Source organism: Hoplias malabaricus, chromosome 3, assembly GCF_029633855.1.
Source record: "Hoplias malabaricus isolate fHopMal1 chromosome 3, fHopMal1.hap1, whole genome shotgun sequence".
Taxonomy (NCBI): Eukaryota; Metazoa; Chordata; class Actinopteri; order Characiformes; family Erythrinidae; genus Hoplias; species Hoplias malabaricus.
In genome coordinates this window covers 75419628-75431261 of record NC_089802.1, presented here as the reverse complement: position 1 = coordinate 75431261, position 11634 = coordinate 75419628, and the positions used below count along the sequence as shown (strand labels likewise).

General features: G+C 42.4%; 1 protein-coding gene across 1 annotated transcript; it reads right to left on the bottom strand.

Moving 5' to 3' along the window:
- Positions 1-5627: 5627 nt before the first annotated feature.
- Positions 5628-9918, bottom strand: s1pr5b (sphingosine-1-phosphate receptor 5b). Its single transcript, XM_066663629.1, has 2 exons — positions 9779-9918; positions 5628-8357 (listed from the first exon to the last, which is right to left on the bottom strand). Exon 2 carries the CDS (start codon positions 8091-8093, stop codon positions 6915-6917), a length of 1179 nt encoding a protein of 392 aa, XP_066519726.1. The 5' UTR covers positions 8094-8357; positions 9779-9918; the 3' UTR covers positions 5628-6914.
- Positions 9919-11634: the final 1716 nt, after the last annotated feature.

Here is an 11634-nt window from a genome sequence, read left to right as displayed (position 1 = left end):
GCTTATTCAAACCCAGAATGAAGATGGCCAACTAATGTTAGGGTTTTTTTCCTACTTTTTTAAAATATTTATCTAACATATGATGACCTTTTAAACTTGAAACAAGACTAAACAGCAGAAATGCTGGAATAAATAAGTCTGTTAATATAAATCATATTATTGTGATTTAAAGACCATTTAATAATCGTATTACAGCATAATGATTAGATTAGATTAGATTAGATTAAACTTTATTGTCATTGTGCAGAGTACAAGTACAGGGCCAATGAAATGTAGCTAGCATCTAACCAGAAGTGCAATATATAACATTATTTACATAATTTACATAAAGTGCAGTTGTGATATAACACTGTGATTATGGAAGTTGAAACCATATATACATATTGAAATATAAAACATGTAATGGAATTAGACCTCTTTAAAATGCAGTCAGCTTTTAACAAAACTTAGTTATCCTTAATTTTTTTATATTATAATAAAATGTGTAATTATATAATACAATTATAAAATACTGAGACATTGTAATTGGAATATAAATAAACAAATCAGAAATAAAACCAAATTAACAGCCACAGAACAGAGACACCAAAGAAAACCAGAGAACAGAACAAAGCCACTGGCTCCAATGTTGGTGACGATCATTCTTTATGTAAACGAACACGTCAGTAAACACCACGGGCAATAAAGAGGCCCGCATAAATTACAGAGGTAGTGTACATATAATGTCCAATAAGTTGATAATGTTATTAATTGTGACAGGCCTAGGAACAAACTGAATATCCACTATAAATTAGATTAGATTTTGCCATGGTCTCATTGTGGTAATCGGTACATGACTCTAGCATCATGACAACTGTAATTTTATCCTAAGATCAGCTGAGTGTCGATCTGTAGTCAAGACTGAGAAGTATATTAAGGAAATAGATAACTGATGCAGGCGTGTGACGTGAATAATGGCAGCATTTGTTTTTCTTGGTCTGAGATCTGACTCCGATTATATCATTAGATCAGATCTGAGAGCAGTGTACAGAGTTATTAACGTTGTATTGTTTGTCTTTATCTCCGAGCTTTGATGCTGTGTGTCCTCCGGCGCTGCACCTGTGTCTTTCTTAACTCTGAGGCCGATGAGTAATTTTTTTTTTGGGAAACCCTTGTGATAATTACAAATGACTAATCATCAATTCCAAATGTCAACAGGCAGACACAGGCACGCTGGGCAGAGCAGCACGTGAACCACTCCTCAGGTCGCTGTCTGTGAGGAGCGTGGTGTGTTCTCCCTGTGTCCGCGTGGGTTTCCTCCGGGTGACTGTCTGTGAGGAGTGTGGTGTGTTCTCCCTGTGTCCGCGTGGGTTTCCTCCGGGTGACTGTCCGTGAGGAGTGTGGTGTGTTCTCCCTGTGTCTGCGTGGGTTTCCTCCGGGTGACTGTCTGTGAGGAGTGTGGTGTGTTCTCCCTGTGTCTGCGTGGGTTTCCTCCGGGTGACTGTCCGTGAGGAGTGTGGTGTGTTCTCCCTGTGTCTGCGTGGGTTTCCTCCGGGTGACTGTCTGTGAGGAGTGTGGTGTGTTCTCCCTGTGTCTGCGTGGGTTTCCTCCGGGTGACTGTCTGTGAGGAGTGTGGTGTGTTCTCCCTGTGTCTGCGTGGGTTTCCTCCGGGTGACTGTCTGTGAGGAGTGTGGTGTGTTCTCCCTGTGTCTCCCAGTAATGGGGTGAGTGTGTGAAACTGTCTACCTGTCAAGTGTGAGTGACTAAGTGTCTAGGGCGTGTACCTACCTTATGCCCAAAGGTTCCAGACAGGCTGAGGACACACCGTGAACCAGACGGTGCACTTACAGAAGACGAGTGAGTGAGTGATCTTCTTTAAACATTCCAGGTATTGTCTGACGATCCCATGATGCAAAATTCAAAGCTGTAAATATATATCATATTAGTGTACACTGTATACACACTCCAAACTCCAGAACTCCATACACACCCTCTCCATACAGCTTCTTTAAGGTGTAATCATTGTTTCTACTGATGTTGGATTACACACTTTAATCCACAGATGAGCATGAATTGAAGCTGATGTGACAATGTCTGAGGCCCAGGGTGGACTAGAGCGGTATAAATCTACCATGTGCAGTCTTTAGTGATCCATTCCCACTCATAGATTTAGCTCCAATATGAAACTAAAGAAGCAAACTTGGGCTTTTCTCTTTCACGTTACCCCCATGACTACGGAGTTCCTGAGAAATGGCCCCTAGGACGTGTCATTTTAAAGATGATGTGTTTTCACACACAGGGTGAGAACCAGAGAGAGCTGGAGAGTAACACTTGTGCCATGAAAGGAGTTTCAGTGATAAAACATTTAAACTTTCGACCACTTTTGCTCCTGATTTGAGCGAGTCTTTCCCCTGTCGTGTAGGGTGGCAGTGAGTACGATGTGTGTGTGTGTGTGTGTGTGTGCTGATGGTGATGAACGCGTGTTTCTCACACTTCAGCCACATGCCTGTGGTTGTTTCATCGCGAGGGTTTTGGTTTGGTACACATATGACTGCATGGTTCTGAGAAGCCTAAGTAGCCAATGTGTGTGTGTGTGTGTGTGTGTGTGTGTGTGTATATGTATGTCTATGTCCCTGTGTGTGTTTTGAGCTCATGTTTGCATCTGCGTTTACTGGTAAACAGGGGAATAACTAGATGAAACGAGGTTTGCAATGAGGGCAGCTCTTTTCTAAACCTCAGTTTCTTTAACTCTTCCTTTAACATGGTCTTGTGAGCGGGCTTCGTCTTAAATGTAAATGTGTGGTATTAAGGGTGGTTAGTCTTTGAGTGACGCAGGGAGTGCCCCGAAGTGACCTCGGCCGAGAAATATTTAAATTAGTAATAGGACACACAATATTCCAAGTTTGGTCTTTTATATGAAGAAAATGACACTCTTAATACAAAGGTTCTTCACGGATTGTAGTTAGAACCATTTCCCCTATTTGTTCTGAACATAAACACCCTTTTGAGTCTTAGAACACATTTGGCCTGAGTCTAATTTTAAATAATTATTATATAAAATGAAATAGCTGTACATACTGATTCTCTGTATATGTATGTATATGTAAAGGAGTGTATATAGTGAAGATACATACAATATCACAATCATACAATAATACACACAATTTCAGAGTTGCCAACACTTTCAGGGATGAGTTAAAGCCACTCATTCATTCATTATCTGTAACCCTTATCCAATTCAGGGTCACAGTGGGTCCAGAGGACCTTGGGCGCAAGGTGGGAATACACCCTGGAGGGGGCACCAGTCCTTCACAGGGCAACACACACTCACACATTCACACCTACGGACACTTATGAGTCGCCACCTACCAACGTGTGTTTTTGGACTGTGGGAGAAAACCGGAGCACTTAGAGGAAACCCACACGGACACAGGGAGAACACACCAACTCCTCACAGACAGTCACTCGGAGGAAACCCACGAATACACAGAGAGAACACACCACACTCCTCACAGACAGTCACCCGGAGGAAACCCACGCGGACACAGAGAGAACACACCACACTCCTCACAGACAGTCACTCGGAGTGGGAATCGAACCCACAACCTCCAGGCCCCTGGAGCTGTGTGACTGTGACACTAACCTGCTGCGCCACCGTGCCGCCCCGTTAAAGCCACTGCTTGTTACTAAACTCATCCTCCATTTTATCAGCTCTATTGACCAATAACAGACTGGTATAAGTGGATCAGACCCAGCAGTGCTGCTGGAGACTTTTCTAGACTTTGTTTACATCTTCATACTTTTGTTTTGTGTTTGTTTGTTTGTTTTTTATGCGTGAACTTCCCCTTTAACTCTTCCAGTATAAAAAGGCAATATATTTTAGTATATTTCTACAGGATTCTATATTACGTATTGCCAGGCTACAGCAGAACTCTTAATTATTATAGCGGGGCTTGCTCAGTGCTCAGTGAGAATGTGAAGATCCTTGAGTGCTGATGTGTTATTATATGTCTGCTCTCACAGTGTGAATCATCGGGAGAAAGTGTGACAGCCTTTTATTCATGTACGAAGAAAATGTGACACACAAACACACACCTACACACATTCTCTCTCTCTCTTTCACACACACACACACACATGCTGACTCACATTTTGCTTATCATGAAATATACTGACACATTCACAATACTGTGCACAGCACGCTTCATTAACTTATTTCCAATCGACGCGGCAAGTGCAGGTTGTCCACTGCAGCCATTGTCTGAGACACAGTGAACACTGACAAATAAGAGTGTTAACGTCTCTGCCACACAGCTCCAGGATCTTCGGGTCCTTCTGTGTGTTCTCTCTGTGTCTGCCTGGGTTTACTCCCTTTTGGTGGGTGGATAGGCTGTGTGAAATTCAGAATCTGTGAGTGACAGGTTGAGCGAGTGAAACCGTGAGGGTGTGAGTGTGTGATTGATTGAGTGAGTGTGTGATCCCTGCGATGGACTATAAAGGGTGTGTCTTTGCCCAGTGATTCATGTTGGGCTCCAGATGAAAGCTTTGCAGTTGAAAGAGAAGAATGAACTAAGGAAAGATTTAAATTATATTTAATTTTGGAAATTTGTCAATGTCTTTTTGTATGTTTTCTTTCCCAGACTCTCAAAAATGAATGATTAGTATTAAATGACTGTTTTGTTTTGTTTAATTAGACATTGAGTAATAAACAAAGGCTTCAGTCTATTAATCACACCCAAAAAAAACCCAAAAAACCATTGCTTTCACACTTAATTTGACCTGTAGAAAACAAATACAGATGTGCTGACAACGTAATCTTTGCCGTATCACATACAGGTCACAGCCCTCTGCAGCAGAGTATGTGTTATTTATGAGCAACACACACACTATTCTGCGCTCTGCAGACGCTGCAGTATGTAGGGCAATGCCATTTCCAGATGTACAGACAAGGGGGCTGTGCTAATGTTTTAACATTCAGTGCTGACACACACACACACACACACACACTCATCCAAATAGATTTGGGTCACTATATTGTCAGGCTCACTTGCATTTAGCTGTATGTCAAATATAAGTGTCACAAAACGATAGACAGTGTATTTCCAACTCTGTCTATGTGTCTATCTACATTCACCAATCAGCCATAACATTAAAGCCACTACCTCGTTTCTGTGCTTATTTTCCATTTGATCAGCTCTAGCTCTACTCTCCATCCAAGTTTGCCATGATTGGAAGAATGGAAATAATAAGAGTGGAGTCTCATCTGGGGGAAATTAAATTGCAGTCATATGCAAAATGTTGTACACCCCAGGGTCAACTTACCATTTAAATATTTCTGAAAGTTTCTACACATTCTCTACTTGAAAATGCACCATGTATTTGTATTTACAGAGTTAAACATATGGGGACTATATCGACAGAAATGATGAAATGTGCATAATATTTGTACAGGCTACATTTTGTTTCTCTTTTTCCAGTACATCAGAATGAAGGGGTTAATAGCAACTGAATGATGTGCGTTGAAAACGTGTTATTATTTTTTTTAAACTAAAATATTGCACATTGTTTATATTATATTGTATTAATTTATAATAAAACATGGAGTTAAATTAAATAAATAAATAAATAAATAAAGCAGTTCTGGTCACAGGAGAATGTTTATTATAATAAAAATTAATATTTTTAAAGTGTTAGACATAATGCAAAACAGGCATATAACTTAAGTTCAGTTCAACATTGAACATATGTTTACAAAATACTTTACATGTATAAAAATATCGTACGTAATGCATATTTGTGGTAATAGATGCATTGTGATGGCAAACATACACAGGGTGCCACAGTTATCCAGAAACAATTTACAGTACATCAGCAAACAAAGCCCTAATCAGACGGCCGTCAGCGGTAAGTGGAGCATGTACAGTGCGGTATTTAATGCTGATCTGAGACCAGTCTCGGCTCATTCTAAGTGTACGCTCTATTTCCAATATTTTAGACACATTTTATAACCTTGTAACCAATGGCTCACTCTGGAGCAGATGACCCAGTGTCTGAAAATATTTGGCCAAAGTGTACATTTCTGCTGAGAACATACTTCAATGGATGTGTTGGAAGGTAAAAATGCTGGTGTGAAACAGTGGTCATCACATTGTAAAGGTTCTTGAGCATACTACAGAAATTCTACAGCTACAGAAAGTCAGGACCTCGCAAAAAAAGAGTTACACAGCAAGTCTTTCAAGTCCATTTTGAAGTGCTTACAGAAAGTGGCTTCCCTTCGGAAACTGCAGAGGGATTTATTCCATTAAGACTTCATTCACTGCTGGCGCTGTGGACGCTGGGTCTGGCCTAGATTTAACTGCCTTAGTATCTTCAGAGTTCATTCAGTTCTCCACAAACTCAGTATTCAGTCTTGAATCATCTGGATTGTCGAACCAGCGATGTCCAGATTCACAGAAACTGTGCTTTGCCCTCATTATGGAAAGTCTATAACAGTTTTATTGGGATTCAAACTGTGGCTGAAGATCTCTGTTGTTGTGACACCCTCAGGACTGAACCCAAGGCAATAGTTGGTCCCAGCACTTTGAGTCCGGCAGATTTGTGGGAAAGAAATTCATAATAAAACTCATCATGCTTCAGTCTGTCAAACACCTCATGCCTGTCATCAATTATAGCACAGACTTAATAACTGATTACTCAGCGAAGTCGCACCAGAGCGCTTGCTTTGTCTGTGCTTGTGCGCTTGTCACAAAGGCTGCACCCTCAAGCTTGAGGCAATTGCTGGGGTGCAAAACAATTCAGCAGCGCATGACGACACCTGGCAAATGCAGAGTGATCATGAGTTCATGGGCTTGCGAGTTTTTCACGTTCTCACAGTTCTTAACCAGTGGGATCACTCCTGCAAGCTTGAGGCGTTCCCATGACACCTGGTGAGAGGCTCACAGTTTGACAGATTTGAGTTTTGGGTAGATGATCCTGATTGGGGAGGATGTGCCATTTCCAGATGAGATGGTGGTCTCCAGGCCACGGTGAAGTGCCACTTCAGTCTTAGAGAAGCTACACTCCAAGAAGGGCACCCCAATCTTCTTCACCTGTCCGTCTTCGGTGATGAGGCAGCGGCGGCAGAGCAACTTGATGATGGCCTTGCGCATGTCCTTGCTGGTCAGCGTGTAGATGATGGGGTTGATCAGTGAGTTGATCATAGCTACGCCCAAGAAGTAGTCAGCCTTGTAGAGGATGCTGCAAGTTTTGGGCTTATAGAGGAAGTCCAGGAGCAGGAGGGTGAACAGCGGCAGCCAGCACATGATAAAAACCCCAAGAACAATGGTCAAGGTCTTCAGAAGGGCCATGTACTTCTGGGATCTGCGGGCAATCCCCTTGCGTTGCAGGCTGCCTAGCTTCTTTGTGTTGGCCTTGACCGTCAGGAAGATGCGTCCGTACAACACTACAATGGTCAGCAGTACGCATGTGAAGAAAAGCACGCAGAAAATCACATAGTGTTTGGAGTAGAGTGGCAAGATGGTGGAGCAAAGCTCCAACGCACCCATGCAGTTCCAGCCCATGATGGGCAAGACACCTAGGAAGATGGACAATGCCCAGCTAACGGCAATCAGTGCAAACATACGGTTACGCTTTGTGCCATGGTAGGGCTTCATCTTCACCATGGTGACATGCCGTTCGATTGCGATGGCCAAGAGGCTGATTACAGAGGCGGCCAATGTGATGAAGACCCCACCCTCCCTCAGGAACCACAGCAGAGGGGTCAGTTTCAGAGTGTTGGACCCTGACATCAAGATATTGACTATGTAGGTGAACCCAGCCAGCAGGTCTGAAAGAGTCAAGTTGCCCAGCAGGTAGTACATGGGCACATGGAATTTCTTATTTTTCCAGATAGCTGCTAAGACGATGGCATTTTCCAGCACAATGAGCATGCAAATCAGCAGGAAACTGATGGCCTCAGGTTTGAGTCCACCCTGGTACTTGGTCTGATTTAGCTTCTCTGTGTATTTGTAGTGCATCTGGATGATGCTACAGTTTTGGTAATTCTGAAACATCTGTATGAAGGAGTAAGAGGAGGGGGTAGGGAAGGGTGGCATCGTTGAGTGAGGCCCTGCCATGATTCTGTAGGGGGGGATAACTTTTCCTGGGAGCTCTTTGAGTGCTATCTAATAGTCCTTCGGCTGGACATGGTCCACTAGTCAGTCGAAGCCAAAGAGAACAAAGTCCAGGCCAAGGTTTTGCGGTTTCCTCCCTGAGAGTTTCCAATAGCAGACTTGTGCAGTGAGCGTCTCAGTTGTATCCCATTGGTGGAGTGAGGAACCTCACCACTAGAGAGAGCCAGAGAGTGCTATTGTCCTCAGGTTTCAGCTGCATTCAGGACCCTGAGATGCAAAAACAAAAAACTGGAATTAGCAAAGACGGACATGAAGATAAACGAGGTTCTGATCTCATATTTGTTCCAGACCATGCTCTTCTATGTACAACACATTCCCCTAAATAATAACACTTGAGGAATTCGCCTCCACTACGTGCCGTAACGTTCTCACACATGGAACCGTTTTCCAGTCTCCTCTTACTGTGGATACATATCAGTGCATGAATCCAAAACCTAGTGCAGACCAGAATGCAATACACTACTGTTGAACTGGGAAGAGTGATTTAGCGCAGGCTCTGATGTGCCTACCCCAAACTGTGCGCTACGACCTGTGAAATTGGCTTTGGGAAAAGCTCACATTCCAGACAAACTCGGAGGTGCACAAATAAATAAACCTGCCAACACTGCTTTGGATTCCTTTTCTTCAGCTCCAAAGTGCTGGGTGGGATTTGGAAGCCAAACACACTCTGTCATTCATCAGCGCTCTAATCCTCCAATTAACAACTCGATTATATAAATAAATAGATGTAAATATAGATACTGATCAGGTCCAACAATGCCCTACAGTCTTAGGGTTTTATGAAGCAGTATATTATTTATAAAACAGTGTTGTCTTTGTGTAACCAAATATATTATTTCTTAATATTTTAATATAAATCATACTCCTTCATCCAACATCGGGCTGACATTGTTCTCTTTGAACACATCACTTTTACGAAAAAGACCTTAGGGACGCTCTTGTTAAAGGTGTGTAAAACTGCACTGAAACTTCTAAAAGCTTTAGAGCTGATGATCTTTTGGATGTTGGATCATTTAGGGCTTAAATAAAATGTGGAAGCCTCACAGGTGTGTAACAGTAAAGCATTCTGTACATAACAACTTTGAACCTAAAATGCGCAGCACTCGAAAACTGGCACCGATTCCTGTTCTCACGTACTGTACCGACTTAACTAGAAATAAACCCTCGGTGATACGATTCTCAGGTAAATTCTGAGTAAACAGATCCACCTACATCCACATTCACCGTTTGGTAATGGACAGGTAAGTGGCTGCGCAATCCCGTATACCTAAGAGATCCATCCCAAAAAAACAGCTTGAGTCGACGAGGCTCAAGAGACCGGTCTAGTGTTTAGTAACTGATAGAAATCTGGAGGAACTTCTTAATACATCCATCCAGCAGAGCATTTCATCCATCAACTGAAATGTAGACTCCTTTAGTCATTAAAATACATACGTAGAATTCATTGAACATACAAATGCATCAGTATTTAATGTAGTACCTGAGTTTGTGTAAATGGAACTATAGTTTCTATAAAGATCTGTCTGAGCTACAGCCCAAAGAAGAGGTCTTTTTGACACTTCTTTTATTCACACTGTAAACATGGTCATCACTTAATAAAGAAGTGAACTAGAAATCATGGAACTTACCTCCAATGTAAAGAATAACACACCGCCAGCGAGTCCTCCACTAACAGAGACGGAGAGAGTGTGTTTGTTTGTGTGTGTGTGTGTGCCCGCTAAAGTCTGAGCACTTTCTGAGAAGTGTAACTTACCCCAGTGGGGCAGACTGCAAGACTGAGTGGGCTGGTCTTCCACTCCGTGTTGAGCAGCTCCCCCTCTCTTTCTCTTTCTCTCTCTCTCTCTCTCTCTCTCTCTCTCTCTCTCTCTCTCTCTCTCTCTCCCTCTCCCCCTCTCTCTCTCTCTCTTTCTACCAATCTTTCTTTATGTCTCTTCCTCTGTCTTTCTCTCTATCACTCTCTTTCTCTCTCACTATCTCTTCCAATCTTTCTTTGTCTCTCTTACTCTACAATTCTCTCACTCCTCTCTCTCTCTCTCTCTCTCTCTCTCTCTCGCTCTCTTTCTATCTCTTTCTAACAATCTTTCTTTATGTCTCTCTTCCTCTACCATTCTCTCTCTCTCTCTCTCTCTCTCCTCTCTCTCTCTCTCTCTCTCTCTCTCTCTCTCTGCCCCCTTCCCCCTCACACTGAGTGGTCTTTCTGACTCCAGAAGCAATTAATTTGAACAGAACATAATTCACGCGGACGGACCGATATGAAATGAACACTAATTACTAATGTCGTTCACAGTTGCATGTTCTGGATGATGTCACTGCGGTTAGTGTAATTGCATGAATGTAAAAGGAGGCTGAAAACTTCCAGCTGTTGTTCATTAGGGTCTGGGTTGTTCTTTTAGAGGGGGATTTTAGGAGGAATCCCAATTCCAAAAGAATTCTGCTTGATTATATTTCTGAGACGTAAACAGAGTCATTCGGAGAGGCTGTGTGTGCAGTGGCTCTCTGTGGTGAAACGCAGTGATGAATGGATTTCTCATCACAGTTGTGGTGATTGGATCTAGGGGTCATATGTACAGCACAAATAAAACCATTGTATTTACTCGGTTTAACTATCTCCAGTGACCCATGAACCTACACGTACCTTCAGAGGTTTTACATTGTGTTCTGATGGAATTTGGACAGTAAAGATATGCAACGTGGACAATGAGAAAACTTTGAAAGAGCCCATATTTTAAACAAAAACTATCTCTTTTTGAGTGTGTAGCACATTATTGTGTGGGTCTAGAGCCCACCAAGCGCACATTGAATGTGTGAGAGCACACAGATAAAAGTAAAAGCAGCAAAACAGACACAACAATCACAGAAGAAATAAGAGCACTGCATAAAAATAGAGAAGAAAGAGAACAGAGTGAAAACGGCTAAAAAGCTGTGCGCTCGAGGTCGGGGTGAACAGCGAGCGGCTCATTATCATTTAAAGGAACAGGGCGTTCTGAACAGGGCTGTTTACACAGGGGGAGTACACTGCTGTTGGGTTTGATCTTTGTGGCGTTTTGATCACAGGCGTTTGTATTATGACTCTTGTATTACGAGCTGTGGAAAACGGAGTATTTTCCCTCATGAACTGTACGTATCCCTCCACCAAGAATAGTTTGGTGAAATTACATTTGAAGCCAATTTTCTAAACTACCTTGTGACGTTCTGTGCAATAGTTTCCATGGCGTATTTTTTTTAGAAACTTAGCAAGTTTCTCCAGAACTTCGTTTTCTATCTTGCACTGTAGTTTTCTTTTATACACATTTGCTTGTGACACACGTGAAACACATCCCAACATAGACAAGCCTCAGTGAAGCTGGTTAAAGTTAAGGAGTGCATGCTTTCTCCAGGGTTATCAAAGGCTATTTATACACTTTTCTTACATTCCCTGGGAAATGAAGATGCTATCACTTCACCTGAGCTTTCTGATGAACTGTGCAGAAGATTGTCTCTGCGT